The sequence below is a fragment of the Nymphalis io genome, chromosome 6, assembly GCF_905147045.1.
Source record: "Nymphalis io chromosome 6, ilAglIoxx1.1, whole genome shotgun sequence".
Lineage (NCBI taxonomy): Eukaryota > Metazoa > Arthropoda > Insecta > Lepidoptera > Nymphalidae > Nymphalis > Nymphalis io.
In genome coordinates, this window is record NC_065893.1 from 7,893,288 (window position 1) to 7,918,239 (window position 24,952).

The 24,952-nt window shown below is 36.3% G+C and overlaps 1 protein-coding gene across 1 annotated transcript; it reads right to left on the bottom strand.

Moving 5' to 3' along the window:
• Positions 1-891: 891 nt before the first annotated feature.
• LOC126769004 (transmembrane protease serine 9-like) lies at positions 892-6,938 on the bottom strand. The gene is made up of 7 exons (XM_050487536.1): positions 6,851-6,938; positions 5,019-5,098; positions 4,694-4,818; positions 4,095-4,254; positions 2,386-2,508; positions 2,113-2,265; positions 892-1,221 (listed from the first exon to the last, which is right to left on the bottom strand). Exons 1-7 carry the CDS (start codon positions 6,900-6,902, stop codon positions 1,003-1,005), a joined length of 912 nt encoding a protein of 303 aa, XP_050343493.1. The 5' UTR covers positions 6,903-6,938; the 3' UTR covers positions 892-1,002.
• Between the last annotated feature and the right edge of the window lie 18,014 nt (positions 6,939-24,952).

Here is a 24,952-nt window from a genome sequence, read left to right on the forward strand (position 1 = left end):
ATATAGGCAATATGTGACAGGAGATGTGGTTTTAGATTGACAGCTGTAGATTGTTTGTAAATAGGTATAATGAATTGTCCATATTTAGTCTCAATAAACGTAAGGATTTCGTATTTTTTATAGAAAAAAAATAATTTCAATCACACACAAACCTTGAAATTATAATATTTGTATTACACATACAATATTTTAAAACAGTAGAGTAACAGTAACAACCTGTAAATGTCCCACTGCTGGGCTAAGGCCTCCTTTCCCTTTTTTGAGGAGAAGGTTTGGAGCTTATTCCACCACGCTGCTCCAGTGCGGGTTGGTGGAATACACATGTGGTAGAATTTCGATGAAATTAGACACATGCAGGTTTCCTCACGATGTTTTCCTTCACCGAAAAGCACGAGATGAATTATAAACAGAAATTAAGCACGTGTAAATTCAGAGGTGCTTGCCCGGGTTTGAACCCACGTTCATCGGTTAAGATTCACGCGTTCTTACCACTGGGCCATCTCGACTTATTATATTATACTTAATATTTTATACTTTTATATAACTCTGAACTATATTTACCCACACAAAATCAAATTTAATCAAAACATTAGCAATTTTGATTTATGTAAATATTTAATAATTGTATGTAAATAAAAAAAAACATAAAATATTTTTCCTAACTATATATTTATATAGTATAAAATTAACAATATATTGACAAGATTAGTCAAGTCTAGCAAAATGTTTAAAAATTTAAATATACAAAAATTGTACATACAAAAATAAATACTTATATCAAATCGTACCAGTCATATTTAAATAACAAATATTTGTATTTAATAATTCATTATAAACAATAAATAACACAAAATTTATAAATTGTCTCTTATTACATTTCAACTATTTACTTCACAAATAAATTTAATTTCACTAAGAAATATTTTATATTTTACATTACTATACATACGCTTCGGATGCTTGCTCTTGTTTACTTTTCGTCAGAAACTTTAACCGCTTAACTTACATACTTAAATAAATCTGAATAATTGAAAACACTGTAATCATAGTGAAAATACTATGGCTACAAGTTGTTCCCGCTCCCGATATGCCTCGTATCCATGTAGTATAGTTAGATATTCTAGTGTAAATTTCGGGAAAACTTGATAGCTCGCATTGGTGCCCTACAGACAGCACTCCAGTAAATACGCCATTGCACACTAAGGAATTGCCATCGTCTCCCTGTGAATAACATAATATGAGAATACAAAAATAAGAAAATAATATTGCGTCAATTTTATGAATAGTCTGTTCAGATGATTGAAATTGCTTTCAATTTCAGTTCATCGTATAAAATTGAATCGGTTGTGTTAGTAGTTTCTTTTGCAACACAACATTATACTTAATATGTTTAGTATTTTATATTTGTTTACTTTTTCGTTTTTTATTTCTTTATAATATTATTAAAAATATATATTTTATATTTCTAGGTTATGTAACTAAGTAATGAAGTTTATAATTTTATTTTATGAGCGTAAAAATATAAATTGTATATACCAACAATTTGAATATAACGTTGAAATCTTGATTTTTCTAACAAATAGCATAGACATACAATAACACAAACACATGGACACCATATTATATATTATGATATCTAAAATTTCTTGTAATTCTGACCTCGTATATCTCATGATGATTGAGGGGTCAACCAGCTATATCATATAAATACAAATTGAGTAAATTTACCCTTCTATGATTGCAAGCCAGAATGAAAATATAAATGTAAGATATCGAGGCAACATTGTATTGAAAAGAAACGAGTAGCGAATCAAATGAAATGAAGTGTATATTCTTAGGAATTAGATCTATTTATTTCATTTCATCGTATTGTTTTTTATGGCAGATATAATTATTATTAACAATTTAAAATAATAAACATTTACTAAACATCGCAATTATAGGCTAACTCATCATGCAATTATACACATTTAGTTGCGCTCGCTCCAATTTAACATTTGAAGCATATCGCCAACAATATTTTATATATAAATTTAATATAAAAATATATATTCCTTCTGAGATAAATTTTATGATACGAGTTCAATATATAAAAGAGTCATAGATACTTACGAAGCAATTAGAAGACAAGAGGTCATAAGACGCAGCGCAAATCATACTAGGCAAAATGTTTGGGCTGTGCTCAATAGTGTTGAAGATCCCAGTACATACATCTTGATTGTACACGTATTTAGTTGCGTATCTCTGTCTTACGCTAGATAGATACTGAAATAAATAGAATCTTGTATATAATTAACAAGCAGAGTGAGGTCTATATCAAAACTATTTCAATTAAAATGATATCATTGTTTTATTTTGATATAAAATAACAATAATAAAACTAACCGGCGTTGATCTATTATATGCGCCCCATCCAGTTACAGTGCATAGTGTGAAGTCAGCAGGGGCGAAATTTGAAGATGGTAACGATATTGGTCTTACCACCGTTTTAGCAAAAGGTGACGCTAACTAGAAAAAAAAACGAAAATGACTTGACAATTTAGATATTACTAAGCGAGAAAGCGAAAAAAAGTAAGTACTAAGGATCAGTGATGGCCAAGTGTTTAGAAGACGTGAATTTTAAATTCTTATCTGTTGAATCTGAGTTCAAGCTCGGGCAAAAACCACTGAATTTTGATGTCCTTTTTTAAGCAAAGAATATGAAGACGTTTTACAGAAGCATCATAATTGACTGAAGATAGAAAAACGACCAAAGCAACCCACTGCACTTACAGTATTATTTCGTATTAGTCTGTTAATATATAATGTTGAGAAATGTCTTAAAAATAGAGTTATGTGACGTGTGTGCGTTGATTATATCAAAATTCTTCGCATTTTATTTAAAATTTAAGTTATTAATTTTTTTATATTATTTATATATTATATACATAATTATATATAATTTTAAATAGTTTAAGAAACATGAAAAATTAACTATTAAACATCAGCGACTGTTTTTCTGTAATAAGGTTCTACGATATCAATTTCCTATATAATAGGTGTTATGTTAACATTTTTATCAGCGTTAGATTACTAAATATACATCAAACATGTCATCATAGTATTATCAGTACAGATACGTACTAAAAAAATTATAACATTTTTGTGTTTAATTTTATCACTCATTATCGATAATCACGCCTATTTACGATAAATTAGTTTACAAGATAAAAGTCGACCTTACAAAAATTTTAGTCATAATTTTTCATTAACAGAGAATTCGTTAAAATCCTATGAGTAACTTTTGGGTCAAAAAAAAAAACGGGCTTAGAACGGATAATAATTAGTTTGTGAACTTACTTTGCAGCTTTTTTTATAGAATAGGAAGGCGGACGAGCATATGGGCCACTTGATGGTAAGTGGTCACCAAACGCCCTTAGACATTAGCATTGTAAGAAATATCAACCATCGCTTACATAGCCAATGCGCCACCAACCTTGGGAACTAAGATTTTATGTCCCTTGTGCCTGTAATTACACTGGCTCACTCACCCTTCAAACAGGAATACAACAATACCAAGTACTGCTGTTTGCAAGTCTGTTGCGGTAGAATATATGATAAGTGGGTGGTACCCAGACGAGCTTGCACAAAGCCCTACCACCAGTAAAGAAGTTGTAGTTTATGATTAGCGCAGGTTGAATGATTGATTGAATACTAAATAACTAAAGTAAAACACTAACTGTGCCAAGGCTCCCTTTTTCGATTAAAGGCAAACATCACTATCACAATTACGAATATGTTTATATAAATTGTTTTATTACAATGCGTGTTAAGCGTGCTCTTTAATTTTCCACGCATGATTACAGTTTTAAAGTTGAATGATTTCAGCCATGGCAGTCATTATCAAGAGAGACTAATCCGACACTACCGAAAATAGTTCAAGCGTAAAGGTTTTACGTGATAACGCGGGAGTGAAAACACAAAAACCCAATAACTTGTAAATGTGACTTCATATTTGCACCTTTGGGAAAAAGGCCTCATATTCCAGGGTTAAAATACCCACCTAAAACAGTAAGCTAGTTACTATGCTAAAGTATGATTTTTATTATACTTACTGTAAGGACAGCAATATTATTGACAAATGCTGGAGGTCCCGTGTATCGCGGGTGAACTACATAGTCTACAATTCCCCTTACTCGATCTGTCGTGTCGTTCGTCAGGACAGTAGCACCTGCAAATACTCGGTATTGTGTAGGGTTTATAGGAACAGGAACGCTGTAACAAATTAACACTCCTTTTATATATCAAATGCGTGCACAAGTCTTATAATTAGTATCGTCTTAATATTTTATACAATAAACACAATTGGCAGTTGGTGGGTGGCATTTTTAATGTATATATAGTACGGTGAAAAATTAATGCAATTGTTAGCGGATATATCCTTTGCTTTCATTAAATAATTTTATTCTTTAAATATTAATGACGAACAAAAAATTTTGCATAAAAAAATAATTGCAAATATTTTAGACATGTTTCTATAAATTCTATGTAGTGGAACATAGTTATAAAATGTTGTGAGTGGAACCATTTTAATAGAATTATTTTATATTTTACTCAAAAAAATATTAAATGAATGATATGTGAGTTGATAAAATTTGTCTTTTGGCTTAATGATTCAGAGTATTTTGTATTTGATTAATTATTACAAACTTACTTTTGCACGAAGTCATAGAGACAGACAGCTGTTGTTACGACATGTTGTAATGAAATAAGTGCACCACTACACTTATGTCCTCTTGTGTTTGTCAACTGGGGTGCTCCTAACATTTGTATGGACACCTATATTACACAAAAACAAAATATTAAACAGTACACAGATTTAATTTTGCATTTCTTTTTCAGTGTATAATGTATTTTTGTATATAATTTATTTTATATTGTTTTTATGTTTTTGAATACACATGCATATTATCAAATAAGGTAAAGTTATCTATAAATCATTGATATAATTTATTCATAATAAATATAGCATTATTTACCGCATATGGAAATTCGCCTTCTGCTGCTACATTTCCTTCCAATATTCTATTGCTTCGTTCACCTTGCACTACATCTGCACCTGATAATTATAATTATTATAACGTCAATAATGTCCTCCAGACCGATTTCGGCCCCGGCGGCCAATCTCAAGAGAGATTAACCAACTACGCAGGATCTATTATAGTATAGTAATCCGATGGGACGGCAATCTGACGCGACCGGAAAGAGTTGAGGCGCAGGACTAACGGTTTTACGTGCTTTCCGAGGCAAGGGAGTGAAAACACTTCCAACTTCCAGACTCCGGGTTGCTACTGAGAATTTTCTGATAGAAAAACCCAATAACTTTTTATTGGCCCGACCTGGGAATTGAACCCAGGACCTCCGGGTCTGCAGCCTTACATCAAGCCACTAGATCTATGCACAGCTTAAATATGTATGAATGTTCATTAAATCATTTAAGTTTATAGTACGGGCGTACTTATACACTAATTATATGGAAATATAATTTTTATTGTATTTATTATACGTTTTTAAGATATGCGAGTCGATAAGAAAGAAGTCTACAAATTCACTCAAATTTCCTTTTGAGAACGCAGAATTGAACATTCGGGACCTCAAAACATAATTTTGACTTCGAGATCGATCTCATTGAAATAACTTCTCAATTAGAAGTTACGGTTTACAGGATTATATTAAATGTAAGATACAAGTTCGGATTATATATAGATTCTACCAAAATTCAGTATTTTCTCTTTTCCACCATTTCAATTATAAATTAATGTCAATCAAATACAATTAAATATATTTATATCCTGTCAGGAAGTCAACAAATAAGCAATGACAAACCGAATGTTATAAATTAATCAGATAAAATGTACTTATTTTGTTACCTTAATCCCTTACAGTTAATAGTTTTCTGTAACACATCATGATTTTCTTAATGAATGTAAGCTAAATAATATTGTAAGGTGGCGTTTTTTTTAAATAATACTTATTGAACAAAGTTAGCTTCCGATTACACACGCGCAATTGAATGCGTGATCAAATATTTTATTGTGTAATAGGCTCGCTACGTTACGGCCAGTGATATCACATGTCTCATAGAGACGGTATTTTAAAATGTACCATGTACCTTGTTGTAGCGATACAATATCATAATAATTATATGGATAAACTTAACAGGACAGCTAGATACTATAAAACAAATTATGTAAAATGATATAAATCAAATGCGATTTATACTATGTGTGTTTTCACATATAGTGATTACATATAACCGCGGAAGTATAATACCTCAAGATATGACCCAAATTACAAAATGGAATATATTAGAAAAAATACTGTGGGAGTAATTTTAGCGTTAAAATACTAAAACGGCATCAAAAATATTTGTTAGTAAAGCACCAATAAGCACAAAATATTAATTATTTTAATCGTTTCGTTCGTCGTTTTATTTACTGCACTGCATTTAACACTCTCTATTTCCTCATTCTCATAATCTGAAGATATGGCAATCAGACAGGATCGGAACGAGTCCGAGTCCGAGAACGAGCTAGCAGCTCGGAGAATATTTGACCAACCAATAATTTTTATCAGCCCGACCTGGCGTTTGAACCCACGACTAGCACGGTCTTATCAAGCAATTGTTGATGGCAGTCACATCACACGCATCACATAATTCACATGTAGCATGTGTTCGATTTTGCATATGACAATTACGAAAATAATAAATCGATTTTAAGAGTAGGTTTTAATTAAGACTATTAATTTAACAACTATTTTGGTAAATTATTACTTTACTCATAATTATAAATATTAAAAAAGCACTTACGACTAAGTGACAATCCAGCCAATAAAAAATATAGTATAATTTGTTTTCCCATTGTTTTAAATTTAAGTAATAAAAATATCACGATGAATATCAATCAACATTACACGTTCTATAAATGAGCCAAAAATATTTCGCTTTTATATTTGCCCTCTATCTTATTCAATTATCTTATCTCATTGCACGATATCATCATTTTAATTAGAACCAATTCTAGTACGATGAGTCAAAATATTATCGTATATATATATATATTGTGAAAGTGAATTTTTTTTTATTTACTTTTTTGTAGCGCTTTCACCGGTGATACCAAAAAGGATCTAACACCTCCTGTACAGAAAAGGGTTCCAACACCTGTCGATCCTTCATACGTGGGCAAAGCCGCGGGTAGACACTAGTATTTAATGACCCTAATAACCGACCTAATTTTTTTCTGAATTCTCGCAAATTTCGTCTCAATCGCAAAGTACCTACGTTAATATTTTAACACCAATCGCACGCATGAAAACTAAAATGTATTTTTGATAATCAGTTGATATTGCTGAAGCATACATAGACGCGTTATATTATTTAATACCTTTTGCGTATTTTGGTACAAATTATATTTATTTTGTCCTTATATATTTTATGTCCAGCTGAAGGTTTCATGAACATCGAATTTTATAGAAATATATCCTCAAGAGAATGAACCGGTTGAGTCAATTAGAGTACTCTTTCTGGTCCCCTGGAGTGTACGAGAAGTTCCACACATACAAATGAAAAGCGTGCATGTTTCCTGACCTGTATAAACATAGATTTAGATTGAATTCGTTATTTCTGCGTGACCAGATGACCGTATCATGACGTCTTTACTAAATCTGACACAACAGGTATGTGAACTAAACAACTATAATATATGTAGTATTGTAGTCAACATTATGGAAAATAATTATTTTGTTTATTGCGTTTATGGATGTATACAATCAATATAATATAATTATCTAATTTTTTCCTTTTTTTTAAGTACTACTTTATCCTCTTTAGACTTTTACCACAGGAAATATTTCTTGAAATATTTATTTCATTACAAATTAAATTAAAGAAGTAAGTTTAAAACCTATAAAGTTTTTTAATACTTATTCTGAATTCATTGAGAAGTTATACTTGTTACCTTTTTGTGAAACTTTCTTTAGCGACCATTAATAATTCAAGAGGACGGAGGAATTGGATGAGGACGGATGATGTAAAAAAAATATCACATTTTATTTTTCTTGGTTTTTTTATTAAGCCTTGATGATGATGTTGACTGATTTCGGCCTAGGCGACCAATCCCAAGAGAGATTAGCCAACTGCGTAGAACATATAATATTGCACAAGAGTGTGCGTAAACACAGATGCACACTCTATTCCCTAACTCTCTTCGTCCGAAGGGCTCAGCAATCCGGCACGATCAGAAAGGGTTCGGGCGCAGGACCAATGGCTTTCAAAAACGGGCAAAAACGTATCTGTGTTAATTTCTTAACTATATATAAAACACGTGTAATAAGTAGGTTTACTTTGTTCAAATTAGTATTATTTTATTATTTTCCTTTTACTATTTCGTGTTCATCTGCACTTAAATAAAGTATTTAAATCTTAAGATCATATTGGATCTGGAAATAGTGACTGATAATTATCAGGACTTGATCTAATTTTGAATATGTTGAATGAGACAATTAAAAAAATGCAAGATGTTAAGTCCAGTAATCAGTTTATTTTTTAATACAACCCATATTTACTTTACTCGTTAAATAAATTCCATTATAGAAGTCTGTTGGTTGGAGGTTTTTATAGGCCAATTATTTGGAAAAGAAGTTTTAATAGAATTGAATTTTCTTCTTAAAAGGTTTCACCAAAGACGAAACTAAAGGTTGAAATGAATGGAACTGTTCAACCGTATATTAAAAAAATCTTCGCTGACCGGTGGTCGACATTAAACGTTTTTATTTCATTGCCATCCACGTAACAAATTCGGATTTCAGTTAAATATGATAAAACAAATTTGAAATGTATTAACTGATCTACCTAAATTTCTTTACGGACACTTCTTAGGGTCCGCTGACTGTAGGAAAGCATTTACAAGTCAGTGTTATACATATTCTCTTGCCGGTTATATCGAAGTAAGTAATTAGATTTGAAAATAATTAAAGAAATATAAATTACAGTGCCACAAAGTATTGTTAAGAATATTCCCTTATAGATAAGTCTTATTAATAAGAGAATACAGAAAAGGATACATACATTATATATTTTACGGGAGGACAAATGACTCTACTCCACCTGATGGTAAGTGGTAGTAGAGTCCAAACGCGACGACGGCCAGTACAGACGGGAAAAACGTTCTGCACTAGCCGCCTTCGCCTTGCCGGCCCGCAAGATGCCTCTTCACGCCTCGTTTGAAGGAACCCGGGTTGTAAGAGGAGGGGAACACTTGAGCTGGTAAGGAATTCCATTTTTTGGAAGTGCGACAAAGAAAGGAGTTGCCAAATTTCTTTGTTCGCGATGGAATTGATGTCACAGTTAGGCGGTGACATCGAGAACCAGCTCGCGTGGACTTAAGAAGGAAGGGGGAAGCAAGAGTTAGAGAGAATAATTCCTCAGAGCACTCGCCGTGATACAGTCGATAGAAAGCGCTCAGTGCTGCTATCTCACGACGCAATTGTGGATGTTTGTGACCTTTACGTCGCCAATAATGCGTACGGCACGTCGCTGCAACCGGTCCAAGGCCTCCAGTAGGTACTTTTTTTTTTTTTTTTATAGAATAGGAAGGCGGACGAGCATATGGGCCATCACCAATGCGCCACCAACCTTGGGAACTAAGATTTTTTGTCCCTTGTGCCTGTAATTACACTGGCTCACTCACCCTTCAAACCGGAACACAACAATAATAAGTACTGCTGTTTTGCGGTAGAATATCTGATGAGTGGGTGGTACCTACCCAGACGAGCTTGCACAAAACCCTATCACCAGTGACTTAGCGGAGCCATCCCAAAGGTGCGAGCAATATTCCACGCAAGACCGTACCTGTGTTTTGTACAGCAGGCACAGTTGTTGTGGCGTGAAAAAACGCCGCACCTTGTTCAGAACTACGAGTTTCCGTGAAGCTGTTTTTATAACAGCCTCGATGTAATCCCTTGGACTAAGGTCGCAGCGAACGTCAATCCCCAGCATGGCGATTTTGCTTTGTATCACCAGCGGAGTACCACAGAGGGAGGGAAGAGGGGAAAATGCTGACTTTTTCGCTGTGAGAGCGCATACCTGTGTTTTCTTGGCATTAAACTCAACAAGATTATCAGAGCCTCATTTGGCGATGAGCTCTAATGTCCTATCGAGTTCAATGACAAGATCCTTCCGCCTCTCCTCAATTTCCGCTCGCCCAGCCACTGCGCGTCCGTGGTATCCACCATGCACTGTACTATCGTCTGCATAGCAATGTATGTTCCCAAGAGAGAGCATATCATTGATATGCAAAAGAAAGAGTGTGGGAGATAGCACAGATCCCTGGGCCCCAGCATTCACTACATAGAACTGTGAAGCGCAACCATCAACTAAAACACGAAGGCTACGCTTGTGTAGGAAGCTGGCAATCCAGGTGCATAGCTGAGCAGGCAGACCATATGCCGGCAGCTTGGAGAGAAGACTTCTGTGCCAGACCCTGTCGAAAGCCTTGGAGATATCGAGGCTGACAGCCAACGATTCTCCATGCTTGTCGATAGCTTCACCCCAGAGGTGTGTTACGTACGCTAGAAGATCACCTGTGGACCGTTTTGTTCGAAACCCGTACTTACGATCATTAATTAAACAGTGATCTTCTAGGTAATGAATCAGTTGGTTGTTTAAAATCCGTTCCATCACCTTACAAAGTACTGAGGTGATAGCTATTGGCCGATAATTTGCCGGGTCAGACTGATCCCGTTTTTTGGGAACCGCTTGCACATTAGCTCTTCTCTAAGCCTCCGGCCCACATCCTGAAGAGAGAGAAAGTTGGAACAGGCGCGTTAACACAGGAGACAGCTCCGCTGCGCACTTCTTCAGCACTATGGCTGGTATTCCATCAGGACCGCTAGCTTTCCGTACATCAAGTGATTGCAGCTCCGCACGCACATCACGATGCCTGATTTTGATATCAGGCATCGTATGGCCATATGAAGATATTGTAGGTGGCAGCGCACTACAATCATCGATGACGGAATTATCGGCAAATAGTTTAGCCAGGAGATCAGCTTGCTCTTGCGGACTGTGAGCTAGCGATCCTTCCGGATTTCTGAGCGGTGGCAGCGAAGGTTGGCAGAAATTGTTTTGCACAGACTTGGTCAGACGCCAGAAGCTACGGGAGCCCCTAGGATGCGAAATAAGGTCATGACCAATCTGTACAATGCGCTGTGCATCCGCTCTCGTGTATGCCTTCCTACAGGACTTTGAATTTTTATTGTAGTTTGCTTTCAGTGAGTCAATGTTAGATGCCCCGCTAATGCAGCCGTTGATCCACTTGCGATATGCCGCCTGCTTAGATGATACAGCATCGGCACATTCACGAGTGAACCAACGGTTACGCGTACCTCTACAGACGAGATCTGAGCTAGGAATGTAGTATTCCATTCCCAACATGATCTCGCCAGCAACAGTAGCGGCACTAGCTGTCGGATCATTCCCACTGAAGCAAAGTTACTTCCAAGGGACCGACGCATAGTAATCGCGCATACCGTCCCAATCTGCCGACTTATAGTGCCAAATGCGACGTTTGCATACCGCTAGTGGCGGCAACTTGGCCTGTGGAACTCTGGTAGATATAAGGCCGTGATCCGAAGAGCCAAGAGGAGCCTGAACCACAACCTGATATTCCACCGGGTGAGAAGTCAGCAGAAGGTCCAGTAGAGAAGGTGCTTGCCCATCAATGTCTGGGATCCTGGTGGGCTGATCAACCAGTTAGGTCAAGTCATGTGTGAGAGAAAACGCATGAGCAGTCCTTCCAGCATGGTCAGTTTTGAGGGATTTCAACCATGATTCGTGGTGAGCATTAAAATCCCCCAAAAACACCAATTCCGCGTTAGGAAACTGCTCTTGCGCAGCATCTGCCACCCGACTTAGATGGTCAAATAATCGGCTTGCCTCCAAGTCACCATTGTGGGATCTGTAGAGGCACACGTAGACTCGACTCTGACGAACCAGGTCCACACGTACCACCAACATGGAGGATGAAGGAGGGGTCCTCCAAGCAGCGCAGTCGGTGACAGCAAACATCCGTCCTGACGAACAAGCATACTCCGGCTTTCGCTTTGAAGGATTCCTTAAGCGTGTAGCCGGGATAATTAAGGTAGCTGGTATCGGCAGGACGGAGGATTCCGCTAATATCCTTTTCTCAACTGTTTTCTAAAATTTAAAAGCTGGTATTTAGTATGGTATGCATGCTTGTGTGTTGTTCCGTCAAAATCAAACATAGTGCAATGTGCGCGGTAAATATTACTAAGCTTACAAGTAAAATTTATACACAACATACCTAAAAACGCAAAGAATTATACTGGTATGTTAAAACAAAAATATGTGAAAATAATGAATAAATATTTAATCAAAAGAAATTAGGACATAATGTTTGTTAATATTTATTATTCATTTCACTAAGAATAAGAATAGCTTAAAAATTTACTCATCAATTACCACGATTGATGATTTTATGTAACAATGTATAAGGTTTTTATAAGCGGTGGGAGTGCAGAAGCCACATTATAGTTAATAGCTCGGCAAGCTGGCGAATTTTTGTTCCACTATGTGATAAAACTCATGTAAGCGTATATAAAAGCTTACTACACAGAAGTGGAGTTAAGAACTATGGTCAACTAATTTATCTTTTATACCCTTGTTAATATTATGACCTATTTCACTACGCTACAAGGTTGGCGATCCCTTAGGGCTAGTGATATAAAACATTTTTACATTATCATAATTATGACTTAATTTAGTAAAACGGAAGGTTTTCATGCATAAACCATAAATCCGGTTCATATGGAAGTTTCATAATATTTTAGTTTAATTTCAAGACGAACATAGACTATATGGTATGTTTATAAAGTAAATTCGTTTTTAAATAAAGCATAGTATTTCAACGAAGTCTGAGAGATAATTGTCGTCCGGTACCTCCGAAATTACAACAGCAGAACGCTCCGACCTCACATGGCTAAAGATTTTATACCGTGCTATTTTTAACCAATGAGATATAAACATTAGCCAACCAATCTACTTGCCCGTACTTTACTATCGTACCATAATTTTTGTTTATAGGTTTAGGTTGTATGGCAATTATGCTATACATTTTTTGAGCAACAAAATTATCGGTCCAGAAACTTTCGGAACGAACGCTGTCAAACATGTTACAGTTAAACTTTATATTAGAGATTTATAATTTTCCAAGATGTATACAGAAAACTTAGCGTATACTGTATATATATTTACTGTATATATATCTATTTGTTATAGGCAACTTCCAATAAGCATTTTCATGTTAAAAATCACTACAACCATAGTTTAGTTTAATTTTATCCGAATGTATTAAGCGATATAAATTTGAATTATTAAAAAAAAGAAAGCACTGGTGGTAGGGATTTGTGCAAGATTCTCTGTGTTGTGACCACCCACTTATCAGATATTCATTGTATCTGTATTCTATTTTAATTCCTTAATCATTAACGAAAGCGAAAATTTTATTGTTTTCTTAATAAATTATTTTTCATCACTCATCTATTTCACATCAAAGAGAGTTCGCTTAAGGTTTTCATTTCTATGGAACTTATCTAGGATAAGTTAAATGAGTCCGAGCTTTCTTTGTAACGCTATTATTTTTAAATAATGTACTTTAAATACATTTAAACACATTAGAAAATAAGAAGCAATAAGTTTATAAAAGATCCAGGTAAGATCCAGTAAGGTAGGCTTTTGTATAATTTTATATCGATAAAAGTAATTGTAATAATAATAATAATAATGTCTTCCAGACCGATTTCAGCCACGGCGGCCAATCTCAAGAGATATTATAGTGCACAAGTGTGTGCGCAAACACAGGTGCACTCTCTTTTCCCTAACTCTCATAATCCGATGGGACGGCAATCCGACACGACCGGAAAGAGTTCAGGCGCAGGACCAACAGCTTTACGTGCTTTCCGAGGCACGGGAGCGTACACACTTCCAACTTCCAGACTCCGGGCTGCTACTGAGAATTTTTCTGACAGAAAAACCCAATAACTTTTTGTTGGCCCGACCTAGGAATTGAACCCAGGACCTCCGGGTCTGCGGCCTTATATCAAGCCGCTAAACCAACGAGGCAGTCAAAAGTAATTGTACTTATATAGGATTTTTATATTAAGTATTGTTCGAAAATTAAAATTTGTAATGTATAAAACTCGTAAAAAATAACCCCAAATTAATTACATATAAATTAAGCTAACCTAAAGACAGTTATAATAAATTAGATATTTACAAGCGATCATTCTAAAATGTAAGTTCACCATTGTAATACCTATAAATAAACACACTATATAATAATACTCTCCCTACCGATTTCGGCCACGGTGACCGCTTCAACTTCTGAATTCCGCACACGATCAGACCACTGGATATTCAAGATTTTGCGTAGGCAATTAAGGTAGAAGCGGTCTAATGTGCGAATATGATGTCGGTACACGGTCCAGGTTTCGGCAGAGTATAGAATATTAATAAGCACGACCGCCATATATACAGAAATTTTGGTAGCCAGTTTTAGGTCATGTGAGCGGAAGACTTTGGTATTCAGTTTGCCGATTGCCGCGGCTGCAGCACCGATCCTGCTGTTGATTTTGGCATCTAATTCGCACTTGGATGTAACAGTGCTCCCCAAGTAACGAAACTGATCGACCTGCTTTAGTACGTCATCTCCAAGTTTGATGACCAGTGTTTCACGGCCGTGGATATCTAAAGACATTACTTCTGTCTTTTTGACACTGATCTTTAGGCCAAACTTGCGGCAGGACACATGAAACTCGGACATGAGCTTTTGCATGCCGTCTGAGGATTCTGCCACAAAACATAAGTCATCCGCATAAGTGATCTCAGTAAACATTGCGTGAGACACTTTTGTTTGGGTCTTTAAACTAGCTAAATTGAAAAGGCTGCCATCAGTGTGGAAATGGACGCGAACTCTCTCGGGAGTCCTCTGTAGGACATCGCGGACTACAACTGCAAAGTACAGGGCAAACAGTGTGGGCGCCAGCACGCATCCTTGCTTTACCCCACAGGTAACGGGGAAAAAGTCCGACTGTTCACCGTCAATAGTGACGCAGCTCCTCATTCCGTCATGCAGTAGTCTCACTAGTCGCACAAACTTCTCCGTGCATCCCAATTTTCCTAGCACAGTCCAAAGAGCTTCAAGAGGCACGCTCTCAAATGCCTCCTCAAGGTCGACAAAGCAAAGATACATGTTAAGACCCTGCTTTTCTCTTGCAGTTGATGCACTGAGAAGATAGCCTCACATGTACCCTGGTCATGTCGGAAGCCAAACTGGGTTTCAGGCAGAATCTTTTTCGAAAGTTCTGCAAGGCGGCTTAAAAGAATTCTGGCGAGGACTTTTCCGGGGACCGATAATAGTGAAATACCGTGGCAGGAGTTGCAGTCAGAACGGTCTCCCTTTCCCTTATACAGTGCCCTGATGATAGATACTTTGCACGTATCAGGGACTTATTCTTTTTCCCAAATATGGGTAAAAAGTTCCCATAGAACCGAATGCAACTTATCACCACCGTATTTGAGTAGTTCTCCCTGTTTAAAGTCTATGCTAACCGCGAGCTTATTCTGTTGTTATCTGATGGCTGAAACAACCTCATCACGTGACAGCGGCTCATCCAGCTTGATAAAAGTAGGGAGCTGAGGTAAGCAATAAATGTATTCCAGACTAAATGTTCGGTCTACACTGAGCAGGAAGTTAAAGTGTTCTGCCCAACGCCTGATTACTTCCTCCCTGCTTTTAAGAAGCCCATCGCCAGTTGCTGGACTAAGCGGCACTTTTCTCAAGCGGGATGTACCGAGCAACCTTCGAACCTCACTGTAGAACTCTCCTAGCTGATTAGTGTCTGCAAGCCACTACACTTGACGCGCTTTGTCCCGCCACCACTTGTCCTTAATCTTTCGCTTGACGAAGAGCTTTCGCAGCTCCACGTCACCTTGCTTGATCCCCACTACGCCTTGGCCTGGCTGTGTTCTGGTACGCACTTGTAAAAGACGCCGATGCTTGTCAATTGCCTCAGTAAGGCCTCCATCATTCTCATCATACCAGTCCTCGTTCTTGCGGACTTTTAGACCCATAGTAGCAGTGGCAGTATCTAATATTAGAGAAGACAGAGAACCCCAATCAGCTTCAACATCACCGGTTCTTTCATTTGATATAAGTGCGCTGGTCAAGGCTTCAGCATATTTCTTCCTAGTTTCGAAAACTTGTAGCCTCTCGACATCCAAAGATGCTTAGTGACTACAAGCCGGTGGTCGGTCCAACAGTGGGCACCGCACATGACGCGGGTGATTTGGACTTCGGAGATATTTTTTTGGCGCACGATAGCGTAATCAATTAAATGCCACTGTTTGGATCTTGGATGCATCCATGTAGTTTTGTGCTTGGCTGGAAGTCTGAACATTGTGTTCGTGATCGCTAGGTTTAATTGTGCACACAAGCTGAGCAGCAGTTGACCGTTGATGTTCATATTGCCAACTTCGTGTCTCCCCAAGACTTTAAGCCAAGCGTCGTAATCCCGTTCAACTCTAGCATTGAAATCCCCCAAGACCAGTATCTTCTCTTTGGGGCGTATGCTTTCGATGCACCGGTTCAAATCGTCGTAAAACTTACCCTTTTTGATATCAGATTTATCCAGCGTTGGAGCATAGACACTGATGACATTCAGGTAGTTGTCATATTCAAGGTGGAGGCGCAGTGTGGTGATGCGGTCCGAGATGTGCACTGGACACTCTTGTAATTGATTAATGAGCTGGTTCTTAACTGCAAATCCTACGCCAGACCTCCGCGGTTCCGAAGTAGCAAGTCCCTTCCAAAAGAAAGTATATCCGCCACCATGTTCTACCAGCTCCCCTTTTTCGGCTAGATATAATTCGCTGAGTGCAGCCACATCCACATTATAGCGTCGAATTTCTCGAGCTAAGACGGCAGTTTTCCGTTCCGGGCAAGCATTGTTATCACGGTCAAGGAGTGTTCGCACGTTCCACGCACCGAATCAAACCGGACCTCTCTACCTTGACCCATCGCCACAGGGCTTTATCGGAGTCCATATACGAAAGCAGTCAGTTACGCAGGAGATATTTCAGTGCATAAGCGTACGTGTAAAACGCAAGTGCACAACCTCGTCTTCCCTTTCCTTGATCCAGTGGAACGGGGAACCGCTACGACTGGACTAAGGATCCGATGATGTGTCTGGCCGACAGTTACTGTGCGCCTTCTGCTGGCGCCCTAGGCCGTCCACCTTACCTAGCTACCACGCCAGTTCCATCAAGCCCGATTTCATATCTGCGTTGGGTTGCCTTCTCCGCCGAGGTAGAATTTATGCATTAAGCGGGAAGGATCCGATTGTAGGTCCACCATTCTGGCAAACCCCCCTCAACCGGGTTTAGCCCGCGAGCCAACGCGGTTAACAGAGTGTGGCCGCTTTATACACTACAGCTTCTTGGACCCACTGGTGATAGATTGCAGAAAGCCTGTGATTAGCGAAGCCACACCGCCCGTTATGGGCCGGCTGGTGAAGCCCCGAAAGTATTCACACTACACCCCAAACACACTAAATATATATATGAATTTATAAGAAAAGCAGACTGATCAAAGGGGCCCCTTAAATTAAATTGAAATTTCCGTAGACATCGTCACGATAAAATACTAGCCACACCTTTTACCTTCAGTACACAGCCAATAAAGATTCTTTGTGCTTTATCTCATGTTATATGCAATTTTCAAGTACCTTAGTACTTCACTTTCAAGTATTTCACTTTTCGCATCTAAAAGCAATAAAGCTGGTAGTAAAAATACAAAACTCACTTCCTCAATTTTCGTCAGTTTTCTGGTTTTATTTTCGTTTTAAAAAGTTTTTTTTTTTCTATCAGTCACAGAGGCAGAGGTGAAATAATTATATATTACGCCTTTTTTTTAAATGGCATTTTTAACGATTTTATGGTATCGATCTCAGTTCTAAACTCTTATAAATATATTACGTTTTAAGTGTCGTGTCGAAACAAAAAGTCAACCCTTAAAATATTAACATTTCTCGTTTTAGTTAAAGAAAGTCCTTTATTGCATAAGTACATGAGATTTGGTAATTTTATTTATGAAATTAATTTAAGCAAGTTTGTTACTTGTCTTCATATACCACTGTAAAGCTATTCAACCAAAGGCGACAAAGTCTTAACATCGTAATTTATGTTACTTAATTAAATTAAACCTAATCAGAGATAATTTTGAGTAGATAAGTGGTTAAGGTAAATACAAATACCGATATTTGCGTGATTGCGGTCTCTTTTGACGAAGGTAGAATCTGACTTTTCGGTTATCTTTAAACGGATAGCTTTCACTGTGCTATTATTATATATTTAGGTATTTACCTCACATAATTACAAATTATTATCAACCGTATAAAGCATTAAATTACCTACAGATACGTAAATAAATCTAAAACTACTTAAATTACATTAGAAATGTATATTATGAAAATAATAATATGATTAATTAATGATTGCGGTTAATAACCAAAAAAGTTGATTTAACACTGGTGAAATGCTACAGACAAAAAATTTTTTTATTAATTTTTTCATCGATGTTAATTGAATATAAAATATTAATAATTATAATTATGAAATTATAAAGACTATGCTATGCACGATCTTATAAATAATTTTTAATTTATTTTAAGAATTCTGAAAATACATTAAGAATGACAATAATAATTCATAAAATACATGTTCATATTAAATCAACTAGAATTTCGCTTGTTTATTTGATAAAAATAATAAGAATATTACGCATTATTTAAATATACTAGAATCGATCGAATAAGAAAATCTAATAAAAAAACGACCATAGAAACACCAAATAAAAAAAATGGTAACATTTTTTTATCTAAAATGTTTATGACTTATTTTAATTTATGTCTTCAGTCTTACGCGAGTTGTCAACCGATGTGCAAGTGTAGTCTAAGGCAGTACAAATCGAGTTATCAACGTTTTTGTTTTTTTTTCAATACTACCCACCAATGTAAAATATGATGGAAGGTGATAAAACAGTGCGGAATAGTGATAGTAGTGATGCTGGTAATACTTCTGAGAGTAAGTTAAATCAATGGTCTGAGCAGGAAAATTCTGAGATGATTCAAAAGTATCAGAATTCGAAAAGAAAAGTAAGAGAGGAGGAGACTGGTAGCTGTGAAGAAGGATTTATTACAATTACAAGGAGAAAATCAAAACGAGTGTACAGAAGTGATTCAATAGTTGAAAATAGTATGTAGCTTGAAAATGAGACCGACATAAATGAAAAATTAAAACCACCGGATTACCATGAAATTTGTCTGACATCTGTTACAGAGTTGCCAAAGCAAATGGCTATGGCTAAGCTTTTGAGGGAGGAAAATATTAAGAATATTATGAGAATAAGATACAAATCACCATACCGAGTATTCATACAATTTGAGACTCTGGAAGATGCAAAAAAACTACTACATTGTACCAGATTTCAAGAAATATACTTTCGATGTAAAAAAAACCTATGAGACAACGATGTCTTATGGTATTATTAAGGACGTTGACTTGGATATGTCCGAAGTAGAAGTAGTATTAGAAAGTGATTCAAAAATATTGTCTGTTAAACGGCTTAATCATATGAATACTGATGGAAAATGGATAGACTGTGAAACAATAAGAATTTGTTTTGAAAACTCATCACAACCTACTTACGTCATCACAACTTACTTACTATGCATATGGATGCAGATTTAAGGTTCATCACCCTTCATCTTTCCAGTTTCTCAATGTTCGGGTTGTTGGAAATTTTATAAAATTTTGCCCAAGATAGAGACTTAGCTCATGGTGACCCTATATCCCCCCTTCTTTTTAATATCGCAACAAATCAAATCTGCAAAATAGTACATAGAAAAGGGGTTGGTGATTCTGTTTTACGATTAAGTTAGTTGCCAATATACATTTACGAAGGAAAGACGTGTTTCTCTAATTGATCCGCCGGCACAAGCTAAACTGAACCTTACGACCTCACCATATAGTCGACTTCGAGCCGCACGGAAGTTCAACATTGCATCGACGACCGGCTACCGAGAGAACAAAAGAACTGCATTCCTGAGCGATAAGCGAGCGCCGGGTTGAAGTTTATTGCAATTATAAAGACATTTAGGTATATTCGCACCGACACATCAATATTTATAAGTTTTAGTGTAATTTCGACTGTTACGTGTGAAATATGGCCACGGAAACCGAACAAGCAATCAGAATACTGAAAAATACAGCCCTATTATTGAAGAAAACCCAGCAGCAATTTATCAAAATGCCCCAAACAACGACTGGGTAAAGTGGGCTACTTACAAACCAGAATTGAAACAATTGAAGAATACTGGATGATCTTCAAAGAAGCCCATAAAAAATTATTGACCTGTACCACTCGTGAGGAGCGTGGATTGCTGCCATATTTCGAGAATGAGGAATTTTTTGTACAAGAAGATTTGTATTTGTGTATGTTGGGAGACTTGAAAGACATGTTGGCGGCAGTTGAGTCTGCCAAAAGTAAACAATCACCGCCAGAAGACCTGCAAAATAAGAAAGTTCACCTCCCGGCTATACATTTACCTTTGTTTTCGGGCGAGTACGAACTCTGGCCTAGTTTTAAAGATTTGTTTTCATCACTCGTCCACAATTGCACGACACTAAGTGACGTCGAAAAACTCCATTACTTAAAAACCAGTGTGGCAGGTGAAGCAGCGACTTTATTGAAGCACATTCCAGTAACAAGCGCTAACTACATTCAAGCATGGGAAACGCTGTACCATCGATATTAATCCCATCGATATGGGATATCGATGGTTCAGCGTTTCCCAACGTCTAATAGTGAACGCATTGTTGAAGCGACTTTTTGCCCAGAAGAAATGTACCAGCCAAGCCGCAACCCAACTGAAATCTCTACTCGACACCACCAACGAAGTATTACAGAGTCTAGAAAATCTGGAAGTGTCGACGGATTCATGGTGATCTAGTAATCATATTTCTGGTTGCACAGAAGTTGGACCTAGAATCCCAGAAGGAGTGGGAACAAAATTCCTACTCAGAGAATTCCCAGGACTTTTCGACTAGGAGGGATCTGCTTAAGTTTTTGGAGGCCAAATTCAGAACATTGGAATTAGTCAACCCCCCCACTACTACGAAGCTTGCCAAGGAACGAGTCCTTCACAGCTACGGAAAGACCAAAGCAAAGAAGTTGTGCTTTATGTACAGATGCGCACACGTTATGCCATTGTAACGTATTCACCAAGATGTCACCAAATGAACGTAGAGAACATGTCAAAACAAACAAGCTCTGTTTCAACTGCCTCGGAGTTGGACATTCGATGTTTAGGTGCCGTTTGCCAACAGCATGCCGTGTATGTAAGAGACGTCACCACACTCTTCTACACCTACCTAACTACGGGGAGGCATCGGCTTCTCATGTTGTAGCTAATCAACCGATGTCATGTAATCAAGCAAATGTAGAAGAAGGGGAAGTTCAAGCAATGACTTCAGTAGTCCTTTGGTGGGCGGCTTATGGTGATTCTGTTTTACGATTAAGTTAGTTGCCAATATACATTTACGAAGGAAAGACGTGTTTCTAATTGATCCGCCGGCACAAGCTAAACTGAACCTTACGACCTCACCAGGGGTACAAATTTCTCAATATGCTGACGATTTTGTAGTATACTTCAGGAATAGAGACTTACAAATGTGCGAATAATGTGTACAAGAATCACTGAACTCGATTGTTTTAATCTTGGATGAATCTGGATTTGAAATATCAACAAGCAAAACTAAATTTGTTCTATACAGTAGAGGTCGAAGAAGAAATGTAATTACTTTAATCGTTAATGGCGAATTATTATCCTGCGTAGAATATACTAAATATTTAGGAGTTTGGCTTGATAGAAGTCTTTTATGGAATAAACACGTAAAATATACTGAAGAAAAATGTGTTAAATATTTAAAACTACTCAAAGTTCTATCTGGTCCATCTTGAGAGTACATCTTAAGAACATGAGACCTTTATACATATCGCTGATTAGAAGCAGGTTAGATTATGCATGTTTCCTATTTGATAACAGTGCGAAAACAAATATTGTTAAATTAGACTAAGTTCAGAGTCAGGCGTTAAGAATAATTGGTGGATTTATTAAAACTTCTCCTATTCAGGTAATGGAAAGTGAACTATGCTTACCACCTTTAATTTTTAGAAGGTTATATCTTGCTCACAAATATTGTTTAAAAGCTCTCACATGGTCCAACAATGAAACTTTATATTTATTATCACAACTGAGTACTCTATGCACAAGTAGATACTGGACTTATAAAAAAGCCCCTTTTAGTTAACGCATACGAAGACACAATAGACATCAGGATTTATTCAACATCGATTTTAGATATGTTTAGTTTGAGAACTTGAACGTCAAAAATAGATATTCAAAATACAATTTTTACATATTTTGATTCTGTTAAATTTTTTAAAGATAATTATGAAATCAATTATTTAAAATCAGAAGTTGTTAAAGAATTAAATTGAAAATATCCTACTTGGCACAAAAATTTTACGGGTGGGTCGAAATGTGATAAAAAGCAAGGGGCTTCTTTTTATGACCTCAGTCGAATACAGTCCGAAACCTTTAAAATTAAATGTAATATATCTATAATGTCGCTGGAACTCATTGCGATTTCAGAAGCTCTAACCTATGCAATAATAATTATAATATATATATATATATTATTATATATACATATATATATTATAATTATTAGTATGATAAATGTAATTAATTTCACAACATTGATTTTATTTTATGACGTCATGATATTCCATACTTAAGAGGGAAAATAACGTAAGATGTATGAGCGAAAGAAAAGAAAGATCAGCCGTTATCCCTATAACGTTTCGAATACTTCTGACTATAATAATCGTATTTCTATGTAATTATCCATGGGTCTGGTTGAATATGGTAAGTGATGAACGACTATGGCACTCAAGAAGTATTTTAACCCAATTCAATTTGGTAAGGAGCCAAATGTTTGTTCGTGGTCGTATTTACAATATTGACAATTTTATTTTTCGTAAAAGCTTTTCTAAAAAGCAACAACGCTTTTAAATGTTTATTGATAGATTAAATAAGTACGAAAAAGAAAGAATTGTTTTGTTATTGTATATCTTAATATCATATACATTTGTTATGTGTGAATAATGGAATTTATATTTTACATGTTGTGATTTTAAACTTGTTCAGTTAAATAAGTAATATTTATTTCTTCCTTACATATTTTAAATATAATATTTAAATCGTAATATTTTATACAGTACGATCAAGAAAATTTACAACTTAAATGTTATATTTCAAAGTAATGTTACTTAGATGAAGAATTCAAACTTCTTTCCAATTATTCAGTAATAAAAGTTTAACACAAACTTCAATGCTTAGTTATTACAGGTTATTATATCTAATGAGCCATTTTATTATATCTAATGAGTTGTGTAAATACATAAATCTATCATAAATTTATTTAATATCTCTCGGGAGCTGGAGTACAAAATTTATATATCATTGGCTCGTGCTCGTGCATAGTGATAATAGTCATCATCATCAACCCTTCGTCGTCCATTGCTGGACATAGGACTCTCCAATGGCAAGCCACTGAGCTCGAACCTCAGCTCTCAATTTCCATCCGCTGCCAGACACTTTGCGAATATCGACACTCCACCTAGCCGGAGGGCATCCTACGCTACGTTTGCCAAGGTGTGGTCTTCACTCCAGAACATGTCTACTCCAACGGTTGTCGGATCTGCGACATATGTGTTCAGCCCACTGCCACTTCAGCTTACTAATTTTTGGGCTACGTCGATAACTTAGTGATAATATTATTAGAAACATTAATATTTCTTTTAAGTCTGCACAGCTCAAAATCAGTGAGCAAAATGTCCGCCATTTTGTTGTTTTCTGGTCGTGTTGAGTCGAATGAACGCAACTAGAACCATGAGCACAGGACTTTGTAGAGACTATTTTTTTGCATATTTGCAATGTTTTATGTCCCGTGATAATGCAGAGCCCTAGATGTCTACCTCATGGATTTATTTTGTTTTTCAGGTTGAAACAGCTTTAGAGGCCGACATGACTAAATCTTTTTTTACTTACAAATTTGTTGCGCTATAACTAAAAAACGCAGCGACGTAGAACTTTTATTAACCGGACTAAAACCATTTGTATTGATCCTAACTTTAATAAATTATTTATCGATATGAAACATGAACAAACCGTATACCGAAATGTTCGCTAGTTCTATAGCCAATACGAAATGTATTATATTTTAAATTTACATATATAATAAAATGGTTACAGTCAAATAGGTACTATTCATATTACAAGTCAGCTCGTATAGTGTTGAGCTAATAAGGATTGTATTTACATAAAGTACTCGTATAATATACTAGCATATGTGTCGGTATCAAAGATCAAGCATCTAAAGGAAGTTTTTCAAAAGGAAACCAAGGAAGTGAATAATTAATTAATTTATGAATTTATTACTATCATTGAGTTCCGGGTACGATTTCATTTCCGATACGGTCGATATTTTATGATAAAGAGTATTATAGCAGAACTAAAGCTAGTTTGCTATGCGTAACAAATATTTTTGAGTATTTACTTCCATTTTTTTTATAGAATAGGAAGGCGGACGAGCTTATGGGTCACCTGATGGTAAGTGGTCACCAAACGCCCTTAGACATTGGCATTGTAAGAAATGTCAACCATCGCTTACAAAGCTAATGCCCCACCAACCTTGGAAACTAAGATTTTA

Bases quoted from the DNA above. Each gene is read 5' to 3' on its own strand.
- LOC126769004 (XM_050487536.1), bottom strand. From the start codon at position 6,902: ATGGGAAAACAAATTATACTATATTTTTTATTGGCTGGATTGTCACTT. The intron at 2,266-2,385 runs GTTAGTTTTATT...TATTTATTTCAG, and splicing joins CATATAATAGATCAACGCCG to TATCTATCTAGCGTAAGACA. The intron at 1,222-2,112 runs GTAAGTATCTAT...TGTTATTCACAG, and splicing joins TCTTGTCTTCTAATTGCTTC to GGAGACGATGGCAATTCCTT.